A 23,855-nucleotide genomic window follows, 5' to 3' on the forward strand; every position below is an offset into this window, starting at 1 on the left:
GATCTTTGCTTTCAACCATTGGTACCAGAACAGCCATTATGTAACATTTGAGCGTTTTTATTCTCTTAAGCAGAGTCTTACCTGGATAGGATACCATTATTCTTACCATCATCATTTTCCAGTTGTTATTCAATAGTGCCCACCCTTGCAAAGCTTGTTTGGGTGTAAAGAAGTGTCCCTGAGTTTGTGGCTGGATGGCGTGTGCACGTATGCATGGGTTTCTGCATGCGTGCACAACTCCATGTGTTGTATTAACGTGTATAAAAGGCAATGTATACTTGTGAGTATATGAGCATCCTGCGTGAATGATCCATGAAGGCGAGGTTGACACTGATGCTCTTTTCTGCCTTCCTCGTGGTACCCAACACAACTGGCATTTTAACATTTGAAATAGAGGCATAGACCTCATGTTAGCGGATGTTTTTTTCAAAACAATGACGTCTGTTTCCAGAGCTCACATGCACCGTCATCCACACAAGGCACTGCTTCTCCCAGTGGTGGGAGAGGAGGCCTGGCCCTGCAGCTGCACCCTTTGGCATGGCGACCTGGGGTCCTGTTTTCCACCCCTGAGCAGGATGGACCCGTTTCTAAGCCACAGCATCAGAGCTGGCTGTTAACCCGGGAAAACTGAGTGAAGCCTCCATGGTCTTCTAAACACAAACGCATGCCAAACCTGTCTCTGATCTTCATACAGGGGAACTGACCAAGAAAATTCCTTTTCCCTCGCTCTTTTGCCATTTTTTAATGCTCCTCCAGATTAGCCTGGATATTAATAAGATGAGGAGTCCGCTGAAGAAGGTCACAAGGGAGGAAAGAATAAACGCTGCTTGGATCTCAGCTGTACAAGACATTTTCCCCAGGGCTTCCCCACTATTGTCCTCTGACTTGGTTAGACACATCAGGAGACAGAATTGTCGGGCTGCTTCTTCTATGATGTCATGATCACATGGTAATGATTCCAGGACTTGGACTTCGGTGTATTGGAGTCCTAAGCCCCGTGCAGTAACAGCGAGAGGGTCCAGTAACAACCGAGGTGCCGACTCACAGGATGCAAATGAATGAACGGCAGAAGGTCCACGACGTAGGTCTTCGGAAGACCAGAATTCTAGATTGGATGCTGTTACTGACTTTCTCCACGACCCTGAGGAAACTGTATCCTTTATGGCCATGGTCAAAGGGTCATCTATTTGGTTTGTGCAAACAACTTCAAGCAGGACAACTCTTTTTGAGTGAAATGACTTCCAACCACATGTGTGTCAACGTGCTGATTCTTCTAAGTGATGCCACATTCTCAGTAACCACAGAAGGACGGATGAGAAAAGTACTTCAGGATTTTTTCATATCCTCTCAGTCGGAAAGGCATGGTACAGAGTGCAGGAGCTGCAGGAAGCAATTTCACCCGGGTGAACGTTGGTTGGTTGCTTTTGAGCTCAGGAATCTGTTCCCCTTATCTCTTCCTTATGGGATCCTCCCCTTTCTTGCTTTTATCCCCACCCTGTCAGCAAACCCTTTGGTCCAGCGGAGGTAAAGTTCAAAATGAGAGCAACAGCTTTTATTTCCTCTGATGTTTTCAAAGGTGTAAGAAATGTCATGCCTTTCAGCGTGCACGAGTGGCAGGCGAAATGTCAGTGCCCGAGGGAGGGGCTAGTTCCTCTTAGTTATTGTGAAGATGACCTGACATGAGCTGATGAGACCCAGGAGAAATGTTGTTGTCCTTCGGGGTCTGTCATGACTCTGCTACCAGTGGCAGACCTAACGATAGCATTTCCTAGAAATGCTACCACAGGTACATTTCCTTCCTTTAAGTTTACCTGTAATTTGCAAAAAATGCCGTCATTAAGCTAGCTAACTAGCAGAGGGCAGCATGATAAAGAACTGTGCTCTAGGAGTTCAGAGCTCTGAGCTCCAGCCCCAGCTCTTCTGTTAAGTTACTGTGTGGTGCCTACCAAGTCACTTTAGTTTTTCATAGTCTTATTTTATGATAATACAGACGTGATAGAATCATTGAGGTTCAATAAGGTAGTGGGATCATATTTAGAAAAGCATAAAACTCAATACAAGAGAAGGTACTGTTAGCTATTAGAGTTTTTTTTCTGAATGGCATTGATCATAAAGAAAGGAAGAGACAGGAGGATAAAGGAAGGAAGGGAAGGGAGGGGAAGGGAAGGAAGGGACGGAGGGAGGAAGGGAGGGATTTATTTGTTTATATCACATACACACTATACGCCTATAGGTATTTGGAAAGTAAGATCACAGTTTCCAAGTCAAAGTTCATTCACATCATTGACTCAGTCTGATTAAGCTGTCACCATCAATGAAATGTTCTCACTTCCTAACTTTTGTGATTGAATATTGTCAAAGTATTACAAATTCTTTCCAAGATGCTGTCTAGGCACCTTTTCCCCTTTTCCTGGAAACTGACCTATGAGAACAGAAAAATGTTTAATTCAATTTAAACAGACAGGTAGTTTGTTTCTCTAATGTTCTTTTACTGTGATAATATTATTAGCTTCTGCGGTGAGTCCAAAAATGTGTGGATGGTTTCAAATCAGTCTCTCCAAATTCATCCTGAACCTAGGCTGTGCACCCGTCTCCGTTCCCCAGGACTGCCTCAGGCTCCGTAGTGAAAATCCAGCACCCTGGGAGGCAAACTGGGCTAGCTGATCACCCTGCACCCCATGCTGCCTCATCCACACTGTGCTCCAGCCGCACTGCTTCCTCTTAGCTACAAGAACACGCAGGCTTTGCTTTTTCCAGCCTTTACAACACTGTTCTCTCTGCCTGGATCACCCACTCCCATCTCTAGCGGCTGCTGTTTTCAAGTCTTCATTTGAATGTCCCTTCACGACCTCCTGACCATCCTACAAAAAGGAGGGCCCAGCTCCAGGATTCTGTTATGGCATCCCAACCCCCTCTTCCTTAGCACGTCATAGCACTTATAGTTCTGTTATTTCCTTGTTCCCTGGTTTATTTTCTGTCTTCCCTCACCAGACCATAAGCTCCACAAGTTTGGGGATCCTACCTCTTGTCTTCTTCACCAAGTACCCTGTGTCCAATCATACACCCAGCACATACCAGGCAAATCACATGAACTTAGTAAATAACTGGTGACTGAATGAATAAATCATCGATCTGTCAAAATATTCGTTAGGTGAATGAAATACTGAATCTATTGATACATGGATCTTAAGTTAATCACACCTTCCTACTCCGTACTTCCCACGTCTCACTACCAACTGTCCTCCGAAGGAAGTGCCATCAGCAGTGTGTATATGCATAGGGCGTGGTGTGTGGTGTGTATATGTGTGGGTGTGTACACGGTGACATGATGTGTGTGTCTATGCGCATGTGCGCATCCGCATTGAGCAACTACTATGTTCCAAGCGCTGGAAGCACAGTGGTGAACAGAACAAACCTAGTTCATCCCCTCCCAGGGGATACAGTTACTGGAGGAAGACGTTTACAATTAGAAACTTGTGAAGTGTCTGGGGAAGAAGCCAAGTAGCGGAAGGAGGACCCTCACCGAGGTGAGGATTCCTAGAGGTGGTGAGGAGGCCGCCTCAAGTACGTCGTGTTTGAAGCTGGGGTCTGAAGCGTGAGAGGCTACCCGGGCCCGGAGCCCCAGTGGGCTTCGGGAAGCTGGGACAAACCTTGGGAGGCTGCGGGATTCTCGTGGGCAAAGGTGGGAAGGGAAATGGCACTTCTGGAGATGCTGGTTGGCTGGAAAGCAGTGGCCCAAGAGAAGGCTGGCAGTGTCAGAAGGGAACCTTTGTGTTCCAGTTTAAGATAAAAAGAAATACGAACAAACAAAAAATGTTATCTTAAGAGGAAACAGCTGAAGGATTTTAAAGACGGGAGCTAAGTGATTGAAAGGACGGTCCTGGCTTCCCTACAGAGAAGACACTGGTCGGAGTGAGTGCAGGCTAGTGCAGGTGAGACCCAGGTGCTGCTGGGTGGAGTCGAGTGGGCAGGTGTGAGCGAAGTCCAGTCCAGGGGGTCAGGTCTGCACCTGGGGGTGAGGATGTGTCAAGGCTGACCCCGCCCTCCGGCTGGTACTTCCAGGTGGTCGTTGGGGCCTGTCACTGCTGCGCCTTTAAGACGAGGCTTAAGAAATGAAGACTCTGCTACTGATGAACTTTTTATTTTTCAGTTCAGATGAATTTTTTTACCATGCCAGTGATTTGATTAGAAAAACAGCTTCACTTTGTACACATCTCTGTAATTTACCTCTGGGCACTGAGATATTCTGGAAAAATTATACTTTATAATGAGACTAAATAAATGTTTCATTTCAAAAATTTGCTCTCTTCTAGAAACGTGCCGTATCTGAGAAAGAACTTCATTTTTAAAGTGGACAGAGCAGCACTCGTGAATGTGTGTGTTTTGAACGCTTCTGAAAGTAATGAATAATATGGTAATGGTATCTTTTAAGGGCCTGAAACCATACATCCTAGTTAATGGTTTAACCCTACCTTTTTCTATTTCAAAAAGCATGGGTTTATTTCATACCCCAAGGGACATCTACACCATTGGTCAAACACACTGGTGAAGACATACGAGGCCTCAGTTCAGGCAGCTAGTCAATGACAAAATCAGGTCTAAAGTCAAGGATGAAGATGGTTTTACCTCCCCAGGACACTCATATCACAGTGGAAGCTGTGTCTGAGGTAAGCACCTTCTTGTTGACTTAATATGTCTATCACTTTGGAAATGCTGCACTGTCTCTCAAGGTATTTCCATGAAGCTATTTTAGGCACCAGATCTTTACCTTTCACCTTCTTCAGTTTTCAATTTTGGTTTAATTCCTCTCCTTAAAGTTGCATGGAATAGGAGAGATAGTAGATGAACCAATTTTAAAGAGAGATTTCTTTTGAGGGAATATGGTTTAGTCCAGGTTCTATTTAGATCCATGATCTATTGAAACTCACCGTACTTAAAAAAGGCACCGTACTTTTTTCTTCACTCTATCATTCCCTATTTATTCTAAGTGGACAAAGCACAGAAGATGGTCCACTGTGGTAGTTATTTTAGCCCAGTAGAATGTCCATGCTATTTTGGTGAGCATATGGGTTTGTTTTTTAGAAATTATCGGCTCTGGAGAGGCTGGTATTATAAACAATGTACTTGTATTTAAAATCCATACAGAAATCTTGAGTTTTGTTTTTACCTTTTGTTGAATTTGTTGGGTTACTTCTGAAATAGAAGTCTTTCCACAGGATTCTCATGCTCCTCCAATCCTAGTTCTCTCATCAGTAAAATAAGGAGGCTGCTCTGGGGTTTGAGATTCCTACCAGCTTTGACACATTATGAATCTTTGATTCTATAAGCCCAGATTAGTTCTCTAATAGATTGGAAACACCTTTCCGTATTCCACTGTCTGACCTCATTTCCCATATGGATTCTTTTTAAAAATGAACAAGAAACTCATACAACTCAACATCAAAAAAACCCAAACAACCCAATTAAAAAGCGGGCAGAGGATCTTAATAGGTATTTTTTCCAAGGAAGACATACAGATGGCCAAGAGACACATGAAGAGATGCTCAGTATCACTAATCGTCAAGAAAATGCAAATCAAGACCACCATGAGATACCACCTCATACCCGTCAGAATGGCTATCATCGAAAAGAAGTAGGAAGGATGTGGAGAAAAGGAAACCCTCGTGCACTGTTGGTGGAAGTGTCAATTGGTTCAGCCATTACGGAAAACGGTATGGAGATACCTCAAAACACTAAAAATAGAACTATCACATGATCCAGCGATTCCACTCCTGGGTATTTTAGCCAAAGAAAATGAAAAAACACTAATTTGAAAAGGTACACACACACCTATGTTCATTGCAGCATTACTTACAATAGCCAAGATATGGAAGCGACCTAAGTGCCCATCAATAGATGAATGGATAAAGAGGAAGTGATGGAGGAAAAGAGAAATAGGTGAGGGGGATTAAGAGGTGCAAACTTCCAGAAGCAAAATATAATAAATGAAGCACAGGTATGAAATGTAAAAAAAAAAAAAAAAATGAACAAGAAGGAAGAAGCATCATTTCTGAGGGTTTTTTATTGAAAGGGTGTCCCCTTTGATAAGTTAACTTGGAACACAACTTTCTTTCTTTTCAGCTCTCATGGAATTACTTTTCTTCATAGAGGAATTATGGTTACCTAGGCCATAATCTCTGATTCCATCTCTGAACCCAGAGCCTCGTTCCATGTGATCTGATTAGAAAGATGCTAACTGTTTTGCCAGAGAGGCCATCTCTTCCCATCTCTCTGCCTGGTCTCTCATCCCTTCTTCTCACTAATTTGTTTTCTGTGATACTGCAGAGTTATACTTCATTCTGGGTGATTGCAAACTTCATGTGTGTCAAATACATGGGGGTTTACTTGGGTGAATTGCTAGGTTCAAAGTGAAGAATTTCCTCAACCTCTTTAATTTTCTGATTTGTGATTTCTGATTATTATACTAGATGTTTGGAGGGTGGTCTTCATAAATCCTAGTACAAGTAGAACAAAGAAGTTGAGACATGAGCCTTCTCCATTTGGCCAGTAGATGGAAGTATTTCATAGGGAAATAACCAGCAGGGTTTTGTTTGGTTGGTTCTGGTTTTGTTGTTGTTTTTAAGAAGATGGAAGAACTGCCCGGAAAAGAAGTAGAAAGGAGAAATGAAAAACAAAAACCAAGAGACAAATCGTACAAAATACAGGGCTTCTAACCAAAAACCCATTTTCTGTTCAGGCTTTCTCTATTTATCCTCTGTGACTCTGTCCTTTTTGAAAAAATAGAAGGATAAATTAGACTGTTGATAACTCTGGAGTTTGGGGTTTTTTTTTTCCAATATAATCTCCATGGATCCTTGAGAGTCTGAAAAATCTTTTCATGAGAATGAATAATGCAATCAGCTTCTTCAGCAATCAGCCCAGCTGAACATGAAGCTGGTGATTTCACTGGAATGCTTAATGCCCACCAGCAAGAGTGGTGTGAGAGCAACAATGGGGAGGTTCATGTTGGCAGCTCCACCCAGCGATTCTGGCCGTGGTTCCAATGCAGGGATCACGAGGCCATTGCTTTGCCCATTCTGTCTACTGCTCCTGTTTAGAACTACTGGTCTACCATGGGCAAGCTAAGGTGGATCACCAAGCACTGTCCCAGCAGCTGGTTGCATGATTCCTCTGGGTGCTGTGTGAGTGTGTTTCCAAAATCCCAATTTCAACGAACTGTGTGTCAGAGTCTCCAGGCAATCATATCCAACTTGGAGATCAGATTGAAAAACTGAGTTGTCACCGACAGCAGAGGAGATGAAAGCCATCTTTTCTGTATCAGCTCCCGTTGAATTGGCACACTAACCCAAACACCCCTCTCCAAATACCCGTCTCTTTGCGAGTTTTGGCAGGAGATGCAAGGACTGGATTTTAGCTCCATCTTTGGTGTGGGGAACAACCCAGCAGTTTTCCAATTATGTCAGGAGGGAAATGAAATCTCTAGAGACACAAAATAACTTCCTAGAAACCAAGTTTCTTTTTATCTACGTATTTTTAAAGAAAATCCAAACAAGTGATATGCATGCACAAGGCAAATGAAATGCTCTGAGACTGGTTAACATCTGCTAAAACAGAGCTTGGCTTATTCACGTAGCTCTATTATTTCTCCCATCACAGGGTAATGTTGCCCTCTTTATTAGTATTTCTGACTTTCTTCATCAGCATTGTGATTTTCATTGCATTTGTCGAAAAACTGCCTCTATAAGCAATACCCTTGATATAGAGTTTTAATGTAGCTACTGCATTAATACACTTATTTTCTTCTTTCAGTATGTCCTTGAAGTAAGGGCCTTTTGGAATATGTAAAAACTATATAGATAAGCACTGAGGTACAAGAATTACTGAGCATTAAATCTGTTCATTCCCCAAGTTCTACTTATCTTTTTTTAAAATGAGGAAACCGAGATCAAGTCAGAGGAATATATTCTTCAATTTGTGAAAGCAGAGCTACCCCCGCCCATCCAAATGCACAGCATTTTGGAGGAAAAAGATAACCCTAGGATGGTGAGTAGTCATCAAGCACTAATGGTCAGCTTCTTCAGTAAAATCTTTGGGCCTCCTGAGTATTTTAAAACATCTTTTGATCTCACTTCTAACAAGCATTGAACTGATGGCTGGTTGGGCAGGGGGGTGAGGCATGGGAAGAGTGCTACAAAAGGGATATGGGTCACATCCTTTCTGGCCAAGAGATAGTGAAAGGAGAAAGCAATTTGGTGGCAAGATTTCATTTGCTGGTTGAGAAAGCCAAACTCCATGGAACGGCCATCGTTGAGCAAGGACCCCTCCCCCTCCTCATTTATACTGTCTATAATCACCAGTGCCAAGGGCCAGTGACAAGTGTCACTGCACTTACAGTCAGCCCTCCATATCTGCAGATGTGGAACTTGGCAGCTATGGAGGGCAACTTTATCACACCATTTTATATGAGACTTGAGCATCCGGGGATTCTGGTATGAGGTGGTCCTGGAACCAACATTCCCGGGACCCCAGGGACTACTGTACTCACCAAAGCAAAGGTTGCTCTTTGGAAATCTTGCCACTAGGGAGCAACACTGACTAACTTTGGCCTTGAAGGTCCGCCTTGAACCCCTATCCTTTTATTTTAAAGGAAAAGTTAGGCTTTTTTTTGCTTTGGGGCACATACGAATAAAACCTTCTAAAAGCACACCTTTGCAGTTTCCTGCTCTGAGTAGGGGGAAGAAATGGAGTCCTGAGAAACAGTGGGTAAAGGAGAGCCTGTCTCTCTCTGTCTGCAAATGCCTCGGCTCAGCTCCGGGAAGTCGGAGGAGGGACAGATGTTTGGGGCTGTGCACAGGAATCTCATTAGTCTGGGAAAGGTTGCTCTGGATACCTCTCCTCTCTGGATTTCCAAACATCAGAGAATTGTTACTTATGTTTGCAAAATTAATCCTTGCCCTGAAGCACCATCCTTGGATTAGAAAATCTAATGAAAGAACCAAAATAGTAAATCATTTTATTGCGTCTCCGCTCAAAATGCTGTCTTCTGCTTGGGCTTCTCTTGCTGCAAAGACCATTTTATAAGAGTGATTTCAATCATAGACAATCCAGGTCCACCCCAAAAATCAAGAAATAGGGGAATCTTTAAAAATTTCCCCATTTAATGAGATGATACAAAACAAAGCACAGAAAGGTAGAAGAAATTCAACAAGTGTCCCCTAGAAAGTCAGCGGTGCTGTAAGAAAGATGGTCCAGGACTCTCCCCCCTTGGCTTTGTGAGTCCTCCTCTAATCCCTTCTCTAACTGGCAAATAAGTTGCTGGGAGCCCTTTTGGTTTCCAGATTTTTTCTAAACCCGCCACACACTGGTTGTTATTCTTTCTCACCCTACATCTCCCACCTGCTTCTGGAGTGAAGCAGCAGTTGGCAATGGGGATGCTCAGAGTCTAGTACCCCACCCTGGCCAAATAACACTCAGATAATCACATCATTAACCTGGCTATTGAGTGCGGGGTTGGGAAGAGCCAGCTCTGCTTCCCTGAGTGCTGAGGGTCCCTAGTTTGAAGAACATGCACTTCTTTCTAATAGGCAATCTGTCACTTGCCTTCTAATAGAAATCACCTGCTCCTAGAATAATCATTAAACAAATTGACAGCATGTGAGAGCTGGAGTTCTCAGCTTTAATGCTTCCTGGCTGAGTCAAGCAGATGGAATGAAAACAACCGAACATACCACTGCACATCATTTAGAAACTCATTAGTCACAGGGGAACCACAGTCTCTGCAGATGCTGGCTCTTCCCCTGGAGAGTCAAGAGGTACTTTGTGGCCAGGGGTCAGTGCCCTGGACCCTCAAGTGATGGCTTTGAGTCTTGACTTTGCTACTTACCAGATCTGGGGAAAAAAGTCTCCTAGGAGATAAAATACCTACCTTGGAAATGTCTATCTCACAGATTGCATGAGGGTCACGTTAGGTACTATGAGAAAAACCACCTTGTAAATTTAAAGAATTAAGTCCTCAGTGGGACAGCACTTTGGACACTCAATAATAATAGCTGTCATTTTTTGAACATAGGCTCCATATTAAACACTTTATGCAGACTGTCTCACTAAATCATCACAACTGTGTACGATAGAAATAAATTCCCCTACTTCAGAGATGAAAGATTTGAAGTCCAGAGAAATTCAGCAATTTGCCCAAGGTCTCTAAGCTAACAAGTGGTGATGTGGATTCAAAGCCCAGTCCCCAGTCCAGCTGACTCCAGAATCAGTGTTCTCACTGACGGGGTTCAGGACAGGTCACCCCCAAATATGGCATCTTGGCATATTAAATATCTTAAGGAATTTTTAAAGAACAGGCAGAAGCAAGAAGGTCACTCTTCCCTGCCTTGTCACCCTTCTTCCCTGAAACAGGTCATAAAACTCCCCTGTGAAAGCTACCCTCCCTGTACAGGGCAGAAAGAAGACTTTCTTATCACCAGAGATAGAAAATTTAGGGCCAAGCAGGCTGTATAAGTAAACCTTGCTAAACTAACCTTCACCTTCCTAGTTACTCCTTCACCATTAACTACCCCTGGCCCAAACCCCTTTGTCTTTCCAATTCTTCACAAATTTACTATTTCCTTGTTGAAAAGGTATAAAAACTTCTGGCTCTGGTCACTTTTTTGGTCTTCGTTTTCTTGTGAAGACTCTCTCATCTACATGTAGAAAGTCAATGAAATTTGTATGCTTTTCTCTGTCTTTGTCAGTTTAATTTTCAGATCAAGCCAGGGACCGTAGAAGGACTGAGCAAACCTTTCCCCCCTCTGCATCACTGGTAAGCAATGCTGCCTTACAGACTGGTCTGTTACATACAGGCTGCTGCCTTTATCCTGGGCGGGGAAAGCTTCAGCTTCTGAGGCTGCTTCCCCGCAGAGAGGTTCAAGCCTCCTCCTCCCAGGCCTCACCGTTCACTACAAAGGAGCACTCGATGCTAATGAAGGACCTTTAATGGCCTTATGTAACTATCCTGATTGCCTCCACCGCTCTGATTTCTAAATCATGTTGTATCTAAGGGGAGCTCTTCAGTCTAAGGAGGAAAGAAGTGGATGGGGGTTGGAGAAAAGGGAAGGTAAGGCACACTGAAAGGGAGAGGCCAGTCAACACACCTAATTAGCAGCATTTTGCAGCCTGCACGGAGGACAGCTCTTCTAAGGAGAAGTCAGACTAGGATGGCGTGATGCTTTAATGGCAGTGGCCACCTCCTGGGAGACAGGAAGGAGAGGACGCTGGGCGGCTGGCCCAGGTCACGTAGAAATACTTCAATTTGAGGTCTCAACGCTGGAAACTGTTCAGAACAGGGAAATAGCCCCAATACGCTGAAATGCACTGGGCAGGGCATATAATATAACCTACGATACATCATATGCCATTGAGTACTTGAAGTTTGTAGCTGGAATTATATACTTTGAAGGTGCAAGTTCCTTGTTTAGGGTCAGGCTAGCTGTAGGCATTTACTTCTTGCATATTCATTTCATTTTGATAAATGAAAAAAAAAATCAGTCAGCTGAGATTTATAGATCCTCTTTTGTCTCCTCCACTGCATCTTGCAGAAACTGTTCACACTTTAAAAGATGAGTTTAGTGGAGGAGATTGCTGTGCAGCAAAGGCAAACACACAAAAAACAGCGAGAAACTATGAAGAGGCTTTTAGTACTTAATTAGAACCTCAGGGGTGCAGCCCTAAAGAGGGACATGAGACCAGATAAGATTTTTAAGGAGGAGTGGGTAGAATTTAGAGGATGAAGGAAACAGATGAGAAAATGTCATGAAATGCAAGAATGAACATGTATGCAGAGGGGAGAGGGAGCAGAAACAAGGTAAGCGGACCCAGACCACTTGGGAAGCTTGGTTCTCAGCTCTGTCTGCGTATTAGAATCATCTGGGATGCTTTAAAAATGATGAATCCCCCCCTTCCCCGCTGATCTCTTTTTTAGAAACTGATCTGTAAATCTCATTTCTCTTTTATAGAATCGAGCACTGAAATTAAGGGGAGACATAGTTTAAAGGAAAGAACACATGCTTTGGGACCTAAAGGTCGGGGCTTCTACCCCTGACTAGGTCTATGATCTTAGACAAGGTAACTAGCATCCTTGAGTAAATTAGGTATCAGAACACCCAGCATCCAGGACTACTGTAAAGGAGGGGCTGGAAAATGGCTAGATCCCAAAGACACTGACTTCTATCTAAGCTATTTGGAAGGGGAATAAGATGGTCATGGATAATAATAACTTAAAAAGACTACAGATAAAGTATCTTACCAAGATCAAGAACCATAAGAAAACAAAACAATGGATTCTTGGCCTTTGTGAATAACATTTAAGATTTCAATTATTTGGGAACATGCAGTAGTCATTAGTAATTTTGCAGGCCTCGTGAAATTGAACTTGACAATCTAGAATTGGCTAAAATGCCAAGTCTCTTGGTGGGTGAGCTTACTAGGCTCCCCTGTATCTAAACTTTGACTCAACTCTGTTGTCTGCTTGGCCCTACCTATTCACTACAGCTCATGATTAAGTTTAAAAAGTAAACCAAGACCAAAAAAAATGACAATTTTAGATCTTTTGAAAAACTACCTTGAGAGAAAATCAACTAAGTTTGGGATAAAAGTTAAGCTGCTCCAAAGGTTATGTTTCTCAGCCAGAAAATAATATTAAGGAGTCAAATGGTGAGTTCAACTCAGAACTATGATGTATTCTACAGAGAGACAAGAGTAGGCCATCAGTGAAACTATTTTACAATTGCTTCCACCAGGATTAATTTGAATAGCTGTACAAAGAAGGACTTTAGTACTGAAGTTATAGAATCATTAATTGTCTAAGGGGGTCACTTAAAATTTTAAGTTATACATTATGGCATTTTATGGAGAGAATGATAGATAACGGCAGTATTTTCAAATTTGTGGACTTGAGAAGGCCTTGGGACATTTCCCACAGGAATGCGTATTTCTTAAATTATTGATGATATGGTACAGATAAGATAAAATGACTGCAGGGGCCTGGGTGATGCCTGAGATACAGTTCAGTGATTTTATGGCTCATAGGTAATCATACTATATACAGTTGTGCATCTTTTAATATTTTCTCCTTCAACTGTACATTAGATAGTGAATATTTTCCATGTCACTGAAATTACTTTAAAACATGTTTCAATGACTGTGTAACACGTATTATATTAATTATTTAGCCATTTCCTAGGTATTTAGGTTTTCAGTGTTTTTCATTATAAAAATGCTGCAATAAATATCTTTGTATATATTTGTCCCCTACTCGAGTGATGTCCTTGGATTGAATCCTAAAAAATGAAATTACTATGTCAAACAACATGAGCATTTTCAAAATGTTTGATATTTATTGTCGAACCTTTTCTTAGAAAGCTCTGTCATTTACATTCCCACTGGAGCTCCTGGGTCTTCTCTCTTCCACCCACATTGTTGTAGTGAACATTTTTCATGTGTCTGTTCGGTTGATAATTTATTGTATCTTATCATTTTAATTTTTATTTCTTGTTTCATGTTTAAATTGAATGTTTGTACACGTGCATTTATAAGTCACAGTTCTTCATGCAGGGCAGAAAAATGTTTTTCCTCAACCTTCTTATGGTCCCTGACTGGGTCTGAAAATTAAACTGACAAAGATGTTCAGAGAAAAGCACACAGATTTTATTGAATTTTTACATGCACAAGGGAGCCTTCAAGAGAGAGGAAGGGACCCAAAGAAGTGACCAAAGCAGGAAGCTTTTATGCCTTTTAGACAAAGAATCAATACATTTGCAAAGAACTGACAAGACAAAAGGGTTTGGACTGGAGGTAGTAAACGGTGGAGGAGTAACTAGGAAGCTAAGGGCTTGACAAAGGTTTGTTTGCAGAGTCCACTGGTGCCATCTCTGGGCTGATAAGAGTCCGTATCCAGTAAAGGAGAATTTATATCCTTCCTTTAGGCAAAAAAAAAAAAAGGGGGGGGGGCGCTTCTTCTGTGTTTACTGCTTCTTAACTGCCTTCAGCTCAAAATAATTTTTATGTCAAAGAGGCATATTTTGGGGTGACATATTCTGGTTTTCTTTATTCACTAGTAAATTATCTGTTGATATTCACTGACGTTTTTTCCATTGGAAAGACAGTCTTGTCTTTGTTTCAGTGTTAGGAATATCTTTTTTCTTTAATTAATTAATTAATTAATTTTGGCTGGGCCAGGTCTCAGTCGTGGCAAGCGGGATCTTCGTTCTGGCATGCAGGACCCTTAGTTGCGGCACGCGGGATCCTCCAGTCGTGGCAGGTGGACTTCCTAGTTGCGGCATGCGTGTGGGATCTGGTTCCCCGACCAGGGATCAAACCCGGGCCCCCTGCATTGGGAGCGCAGAGTCTTACTCAATGGAGCACCAGGGAAGTCCAGGAATCTCTCTTATATTAATGATATTATTAACTCTTTGTCTCTTTTGTTGGTAATCCGTAGATGTCCTGGTCTCACCTACCAGTGATTACAGGTTTTCTGCAATTCCACAAGTCTTAATGTTCAGAGCCTCCCCCTTTACTCAAGCACTTCTGGGGTCCACGTTATTCTTTAGGAACCTGGTTAGGGAAGGAGAGGAACTCACATAAAGATCAGACAACCATACATTTCCGTGATGGCTGCCCCTTCTGTCTCCAAGTCCTTGACACCCAGCCTGATGCTTTCCTCCATATTCCCGAGCCAGCGTCGGGGCTGTTCTCTCTGGCCGGCCAGCTGACCGGTTCCTCTGCGCTCTTGCCCAGCTCTTCGGAAGAGCTTTCCACACCAGGGTAGTCGGAGTCCTCAATTATCTTGCAGGCTGCTGTCCCCTTCGCGGGCAGCACAGGTGCTCCAAGTGCGAAGGTGGTGCTGTGGCAGGCGGTGGCCAGGCCACCTTCACACTCCTCTTGGAACCCGTCTCCCCACTGATCTCTAGGTTCTGGCACTTTCTTCCAGACATACTCCACAATTTTCCCCTTTCTGTCCAGTCCATCTGTCAGATCTGCAGATACATTTAAGTGTGTTCGATATTCACATTCTCTCTTTCAGACTGGCTCCTAAAGCTCTCCAAGTGCAAGGCAGACTGGAGCATCCCTTTCCTCTCCTGAATGTGCCGTGGCAGTTGGGTAGCTTGTCAGCAGGCTGTTCCCTCCAGAGCACTGAAGGGGGCGCTACAACCCGATGTCACGAGGACACAGCATCGGTCTGACCGCTACCCAAATACTGCTACGTATCCTGCAAATACTTTCCCCAAGTTCATTACTGATGTTTCCCAGTGTACAGAGTTCATATTTTTAAATAAACAAATTTAGGATATTTTTCCTTCATGATTTGTTCCATTTCATTCTACCTTGAAGGTGCCCCCAAATCTGAACTCTAGTGTTCATCTGGAAAAGATTTTCTATGAAAAGCTTAAAAGGGAAAAAGTAATAACTTGCCCCTCTCATTTATTGCAAAATTTATCAATTCACAGTGATTAAAATGGATTGACTTTGGTGAAACTATCAGGCATATGCATCTAAGTGACAGAGTAGGAAATCATAAAATAGACCTTATGTAAGCATGTAATGTGTAATAGAGAAAACACTGCAGGTGAGAGAGGAGGAAGCCTATTATTCTATGAATAGTATGGAAAACTGGCTACTTAGATAAAATACCGAGGTAGAACTTCATATAACTATGAAGTTTGTGTATAGCTATTTTAACCCAATTTCAGGTAGGCAATTTTACTTAAAGTATCAGATTCTGTTTTGGGTATCGAGGATACAACTGTGAAATAAGTAGACAAAAACTGATTTATTCTAACAAGAGAACCACACACTAAATGAATGAAAAATATATTAATAAACAGTTTTACAATATAAATGCTACGAAGGAAAGGAACAAGGTGATAAGTTAGAGAAGAAATGGGGAGGAAGTCGATTGACTTCTGATGGGGTGGTCCTAGAAAGCTCCTCTGAGAAGATGGCGTCTTAGCAGAGGCCACAAGAGTCACCTCCTCAGCGAAGGAATGAGAAAGCAAGACGTCTGTAGGGGACAGCAGTCAGGAGGGGTGGCACCTCTGGTCTGTGCTGATGGCCTGAGTATCAGAGGGGCTGGGATAGTGTGGAAGGAGGGAGGAGTGGTGTGGAAGAGGCAGTGGGAAGGAGAACACTCACACTGCCCCACTGCCCTGCAGGGTCGGGGATGAGAGGGAGATAAGAGGCCTCTGACTCAGAAAATGTGGGAGAAATGGAGTTCTCTAGAGAGAGACAGATTTCAGTAAAGGTCAAGAGTTAGAGGAAGGTTTATGGTTTCCAGAAAAAGGGATCCAAGGTTCACAGCAGAGGCTTTGCAGGGGCAGGGAGGTATGGGGAACGTACCAGATGATAAGATGTCCTAAACAGGAAGAGGATGAGAGTGGAGATAGCAGTAAAGAGATGAGAGTACACATGGTGCTTAAATAAGCGGGCAAGCAGGGCATTGTGGGATTATCGTTGGTGCTCTCCTAAAGGAAGGGGAGCACTTATTTCCAGCTATAGTCCCAAGAAATTAACTAAATGATGTGAAGTGACTGCTCTCTGCAACTCCAGGTGATGTTGGTACCACAGTCATGATGGGGCTAGGACTGAGGGAGGGGGAGCAGGTTGGAAGATTCTCCTTGGGATTGAGAAGCAAGGTGTTGGTCTTTGGGTACGTATTTTCTCAATCATTTTCTATTCTAATAGACAATCATGAATACAGGAATTATTTCATAAGCTAGAGTTATAGACACGGATACCACAAGTCTTAAGTGAAACTGTCTCAACAAACAAAAGGACGTGTAAGCTGTTATTTCTACCAAAGAGTTGCAAAGAAGTTATCTGTAAGCCAGACTAGGAGCTGTAATAATTTGGAGAAGATTTTTAAGTCCCAAGAAATTTCATCCAATACTTGTCAACAGTGCTGAAAATCACGTGTATCTTTATCAGTTTGAGTTTTAGTTGCAAGAAACAGAAAATGACTCTGACAAAAAGAAAATAAATTTATATAAAAATATTAGCTACTCCCAGTAGCTTGAGTAGCTGAGAATGCTGGACAAGTAAGCTGGTGGACCACACAGCCAAAGCAATAGTCCAAACAGCACCACAAATCTGGTCTGTTGGGAAACCAACATCATGGCCAACTGTGGTCGGCAAAATGGAACCCCAAGGATGTCCACATCCCAATCCCCAGAACCTATAAATATAATACTTTATGTGGCAAAAGGGGCTTTGCAGATGTATTTAAGGTAATGGACTCTAAGATAAAGAGACTACCTTATTTTAGCCAGGTGGGTCCCATCTCATCACATGAGCCCTGAAGTAGAGAACTTTTCTGACTGGAGGCAGAAGAGATATGGCACAGGGAAGAGTCACAGAGACTGGAAGCACGAGTAAGACTCTACACCATCGGAGGCAGCAACACAATGAGGAGTGCACGTGGCCTTAAGGAGCTGAGAGAGGGTCCCGGATGACAGCTGGCCAAAGCATGGGGAGCTCAACCTACTACTACAAGGAACTGAATTCTGCTAACAACCTGACGAGCCTTAGAAGCGGATCATCAATCACACCCAAGAAAAGGCAAGGCCAAGACCAAGACCCGACTGCTTCGACTGGCAAAGATCGTGAGCCACTTTTGGATTCAGACGTTTCTTACTTACATAAACAGCACGTGGAAGACTAGCCAAAGGCTCCGGCTGCCCACGGTCCTCGTCCCACACACCAGAGAGGATGACACTAAGCAAAAGGGGCCAGGCGACTCTAACGCAAACTGTGGAGTATCTCGTTGCTGAGGAGCCAATTCTAGGCTACAGCTCAGCAGCTTTATATCCTACAAATCTATTCTGATGGGCGCAAGGGACAGGGAAGAAAGCCCCATACCTCATCATAACCTGGGAGGTGATGAGGAAATGTCTTATGGGGAGACAGGTCCGGGGGAGATGACCTCACAGAAGCTCCTTACGATCCTCCCACGCTCTCCTGCTCTGGGAGGATCACAGGCATTCTGCCAAGGCTCAGATGAGCTGTGGTTCAAGCCTCTGCCTGCCTGGTCTACGTGGAAACCTGCAGGGTCAGCAGAGTGCATGGCAGAGCCATTCCCATACATGGATTCTCCCTCTGAGCCTCCAGATCAGGGCTCAGGCAGGACACCACCTTGATTTCTTTCTTATGAGACCCAGAGTGAAGAAATCAGTCAAGTCTACCCAGACTTCTGACCTACAGAACTGTAAAGAGAATACATTTGCATTGTTTTAAGGTGCTAAGATGGCTGTAACGTGTTACACAGCAACAGGACACTGATGTGAGCTCTAAACACCAGAAGAGTCAGGACCTTCAACTGAATGCTGCTGTTGGCATTTCAGATGTTGGTGCTCTTGGAAACTGGATGCATCCCACATCTACTTTCAGAGAAGTTCCCTCCTGTCCTGATTTTTTGCTTTACCAGTTTTGCCTTCAAGTTCCAGAGTGAGAGCTTGTTATTGGCTTTGCGATCATGTGCCCATGTGCTAACTACAAAGGGGGCCTGGAAAGGGAGCACCTGAGCTTCTAGAACGACAGGTAGGCTCTGCGTCTCTTCCACTCATAATACGAGAAATTCCCCAAATACTGAAAGGAGATTCAAATTATAATCAGGAAGAAAGTGTTATTACTGCTACATACCACTCTTTTGTTATCCAATATCAAGACAGACCCTGGGCTCCTATGGCTTCAATATTTCAATATTTCAGGAGAATACTGCTTCCACTAAAGGACTCAGCAATGGTCCCACTGAATCTGAAGCTGTAACACACCTGGCTACCCTGAGCTTTTCCAGCAGTTGACTAAACAAAAAGAACTGTCTGTGATATAGAAATATTGATCAAGAACATGGGTGTTGATTAATATGTTGTGCTACTGCACAAGATGAAATTTGTGCGATGGTTATTATGTGTGTAAAACTAAGAGGGGATCCTTTCAGTTTGACCTCTTGGATCTTACACTTGTGCCTTCAGGGAGAAAGAGCCCCATTTCTGGTTGCTGGTGTGGAGTGAATTCCAATTCTATGTACAACACCCCTCTCTTGTTTGGTGTTTTCCCCTAGTTAACACTGGGTCCTAACAAGGCATTCTACTGACTTATAGAACTAGCTGTCTCTAGATGTTGGATTGGAAGGTAAGATCAGTGAATTCCAAGGGCTTGGATTCTTTCACTGTAAAGTGAATTCACTGAAAAGTGAGTTCCTTGGAATATTACTCTATTTTCTAAAAGTTATTTGAAGTGCTTCAGTTTGGCAGTGTAAGGTGTGTGTGCATATCTAAATTAACATTGATCTAGAGTGCAGGAATGGTCACATAACATGTGAAGTAAGCTGCTCGATAACTTGCATTTCAGAATATATCAGAACTGGTTGGTTAGAATCTGAAACCTTATTGTATAGCTCCCCTTACACATATCAGTCTGATTTGGCACTGGAGGGTTTATTAATTAATGTAAAGAATATTAAATTATGTCATTGGCGAAATGAATAGTGTCAGTATGTGTCAGGCAGAAAGATGCGTACAGAAAAATCTACACTTGCATGATTAACACTCTGACAATCCCAGCAGGCTAATATTTTTTGAGTAGTATCCTAGGTTTAGAACTCCACTCATTCCAGAGTTCCCCACTTGAGAGAGAATTCTTTGCTCTAATCAAACTAGGAACATAGCTGTTTCTGCCATCAGAATACTTGTTGTGGCTGGATGAGACTTTAGTTCAAGAGACTCGTGGAGTGCCTAGAGAACAGGGTGGAAAGGATGGAGAGTGGGGACTTCACCTGACTTGCAAGACCTCATTATTCACGTCTTGATGCCTGCTCACTAATCGATATTGGTACTTAGGTGTGGTTTTTGTTTTCTTTAAAACATAATATCTGGCAATAACATTGCAGAGAAAACAAATGGCTCCAACCATCACTAATCACCAGAGGCAACCAATATTCACCGAAAAGAACCTAACAACTTGAATAGCGGATTAGCCGAGGTCAGCCTTAATAAAGATATCATTAGGGTGAATAATGCATTCAGTAGGGCCACAGATGGTGACGGTGGTGGGTATATAGTGGGCAGGGATCAATTTTCTGGTTATTCCCTTGATGGTTTCACTGATATGCAGGAATGAATTGGCTTATGTCAACTCTGTCTCCTTGTGGATGGTGCCTGCTGCCAAATGTCTCAAAATAGGTCATTTGTCACTTTCAGTGCCATCCTTCCTAAGATGCTGAATCCCTGACCCAACCTACTAAGAGCTTCCACATCCTTGAGATGCCAAATGAAGCTGTACTGTCTTTGAGTCCTCCAAGTGCTAGACCCATGTGATAACCTGGAGAGCAACAGAGAGAATGACCATCTTCCTGACTCTGTGTAGACGTTCTCACCTGGGTGCTTTCTGGGCTCAGAACCTCACAAGATCTCTCAAGGAAATAATGATTTTATCCTGTGGTTTTTAACACCATTCTCCATGAGAACTGAAAAACTGCAGCTCAGAAAACACTGAGAGTGGGAGCCATTGTTCCATTACCTTTTTACACCCAATGCCTCTGTATAACATGACTTCCTCCAGCCAAAAACAAACATGCCATGTACATAAACTCACACAAACAGACACTGAAAGAAATAAGTGCTCATGCTTGAGTTTACGTGTGGGGAGAGTGGTGTTTCAGAATCCCATCAGTCTGTCTTTAGGATGAGGTCATATTTCACTAATGCATACCAAGGTGAAAAAATTCTATTTTGTAAAGATTAGTCATCATTCAATCTGGTGTAATTTCCTTGTTGTCCTTAAAGTCTTCTGATGCTTGGAATACTTCAGAACTTTTAGTAGAGTCGACACCTGCAAAGGCAACATCGCATCTGCAGATACCCTAAGGTAGCTCATAGGGTAGTTACGTTCAAGCCCAGAGAACTATCAAGTTAGGCCCAAAGGCAGTGTTCTAAGCTTTAAAAAATAAGTTCTTAACCTTTTTAAATCAAGGAATTTCACTTTAAAATATCCAGATTTCTGGATGTCTTAAAAAAATGTACCCTCATTCCTAGATGGCAGAAATAGGCTATGACTTTTAGAGGGGACATCGGTCTCCAGTTTTTTATACTTTCCATTTGCCCACTTGATTCTGTAGGTATTTATGCTTGTATTCTCTGCTTTAGAACCTCACTCAAATGGTGTATTCACGTAAGTGCCCAAACTAATGCTACAGAAATCAATCTACCAAAAGCTCTACAAATACCTTATCATAGACTCTTGGCCATAATTTCATCTTGTCCAGTGGTTTCCAAAAATCTGGTCATGAACCAGAACCTGGATGGCTGCAGGAAAATTAACTGGGGGAGTTTTCTGAATTTAGGTGATCAGGCTCCTGCCCTCAGAGATGTCCATCTAGATGGACATCTATATGTTTTAAAACATCTAGCGCAATTCCATTGCACAGACGTGTTGGGAACCATTGGTCTCCTCCAGCCTTTCTTACCCTGGAGTGAGGGAGGGATGGGAGGGGCATGGAAGCGCATTGACATGACTGCTTAACAGGTCCAGGAATACTGATAAATAAAATTAAATTTATTGGCATTAGTAATGTCTTTTTGATCTGCTGGAGGAGTCCACTGAATGAAAAGATCAAGATCTAAAAGAAAGATGGCTGAAGCCAAAATTACAGAAGCAAAAGCAGCTCAGATGTCTCTGTCCCAGGTCTCCTCTGTTTTCTCCAATCTATTCTCTGATAACACAAGCACCTCTGCCTCTTAGTTACCCAAGCTTCTTGCAAATTTTCAAAACCCTCAGCAGGGAGGTAAGAAATTGAGTGATTATTTGGTTTGATACTTCTCTAATTTTACCTCTTCTACTTTTTTCTTTAAGCTCCTCTGTCCATAGATATTCTTTGAGGTCTTTGCAGAGCATCAAGATAGAACACTGACATTCCGATGGTAGGTCAAATAGATAATTATAAACTTTGATAAACTCAACTTTGATATTGATCAATATTTTTCAGGTCTTTATCGGTAGTTTTCACTGGATAATGTCCCACATGTGTTTCCTGATGTACATATTTGTTATACTCAGAGGAGATGTATGGAGGAGAGGATAAAAAGAAATTAGACGCTTCTGATTAGAATCCAGAGTTCCTGTGGATTCAGGAATCTGGTCAATGTCTTTACAAAAAATCACCTCACTCAAACTTCTATCAACAGCCTTGAAAAAGTAAAGCATCAGTATCATAATAGACACAGGAAAGCAATAATGTTCTGGTATGTGGGCTTAATCGAAGGAAAAATTGTTCGGTGAGACTAAGCACCTACCCATTGCTGGAAGCCAGATGCTGCCTCTGAACTAATGGCAAATGAAGAAATTTCTCCTGATTTGTAATGTGTTCTTTTATCTGTATGAATATTTCAAATCTCAAGTTTGATAAAATAGAAGGAATGCAACATAACTTTTGTGACTCTGCTGAATGCTACCAATGCAGCAGCAACCCTGATTAAATAAAATATAGGATTCAGGACTTCATGAAGAAAGTCATCCATATGTTCAGGTCCTCTCTTCTCCCTTCCTGCCTCCTTCTCTCTTCTCTTATTCCTCCCCTTCTTCTTTCGCATCACTTATCTTTCTCTGTGCAAAACAGCACCCCAAACAGAGTAACTTAAAACAACAAACATTTATTTAGCTTCCAGCTCTGCGCGTCAGCACTTCTGTGCTCAGTTTGGTTCCTCAGTGCACCTGAGGTCAGCTTCTGGTCAGTGAGCAGGCTCTGCTTCTGAGGCTTGGCTGCTTCTTAGCTGAGGTATCGGGGACAACAGAGAAACTATCTTTTAATACACAGCAGGCCAGCCTCTGTCAGTTCACATGGTGGCTGGGAGGGTTCCGGGAGAGAAGGAGGCATGCAGAGCCTCTTGAGAAGTAAGCCCAGAACTGGTACAGCATCATTCCTGCCATGTTCTGTGGTCAAAGCAAGTACAGTCCAGATGCAAAGACTGAGGAATAGGTTCTGCCTCTTGCTGGAAGTCCTGTAAAGTCACACTGCAAAGAGGCATGGATAAAGGTCGGAGTGGAGGAGTATAGCATTTTTTTTTGGTAATCTAGCATCTCCCGCTTGCAGTTTTCATGAGTCTCTTGGTGACTTACAATTATTGCAGTACCTGAATGTGTAGATGCTACAAGGAGTATTATGTTGCTACATTCAAGCTCCTTATAATCTACTGGGAAGAAAAACATCAGCACCCCGCTTATAACCATCAAACACACATATGCTAGAGAGACGTGAATGAGAGGTTATTGGAAGCGGGGAGCATCTGAACCACAATGAACTTCGTTTAGCTACTTCAGCTCCCTGTTTATTTCCACCATAGTCTAAGCTCTTCTGAGGGGTTTCCAAATCCTCTTTAATCTTGTTCCACCCAACTAGGATAACCTCTTGAATTTTAAGCATTTTTTTTAAAGATTTTGTTTTTGATGTGGAACATTTTTAAAGTCTTTGTTGAATTTGTTGCAATATTGCTTCTGTTTTATGTTTTGTTTTTTTGGCTGCAAGGCATGTGGGATCTTGGCTCCCCGACCAGTGATGGAGCCTGCACCCCCTGCACTGGAAGGCGATGTCCTAACCACTGGACCGCCAGGGAAGTCCCTAAGCATTTTATTTCTAACAATATTAAACATATTTAAAAGCAAGAAGAACAATACAAGCATCCTCCATATCTCACCACCTAAATCAAATTGTCAACATTTTGCCATATTTGTATCATATATACACGCTACACAGCTCACATACATAGATATATGTATAATATTAGAAAACATAAAATCCATATACAAAGTTTTAAAATCAGACA

At 42.6% G+C, this 23,855-nt stretch overlaps 1 protein-coding gene across 1 annotated transcript in view; it reads right to left on the reverse strand.

The window, feature by feature from the left end:
- Positions 1 to 23,855, reverse strand: part of KCNU1 (potassium calcium-activated channel subfamily U member 1) — a 189,781-nt gene that overhangs the window by 153,256 nt on the left and 12,670 nt on the right. Inside the window, exon 3 of the mRNA XM_082444418.1 lies at positions 705 to 23,033. Coding sequence (XP_082300544.1) covers positions 705 to 1,169 — 465 coding nt within the window. The 5' untranslated portion in view covers positions 1,170 to 23,033. The remainder of the gene's footprint in view (positions 1 to 704; positions 23,034 to 23,855) is intronic.

The sequence above is a fragment of the Balaenoptera physalus genome (genome assembly GCF_965194825.1).
Source record: "Balaenoptera physalus genome assembly, chromosome: 21".
NCBI classification, from domain to species: Eukaryota; Metazoa; Chordata; class Mammalia; order Artiodactyla; family Balaenopteridae; genus Balaenoptera; species Balaenoptera physalus.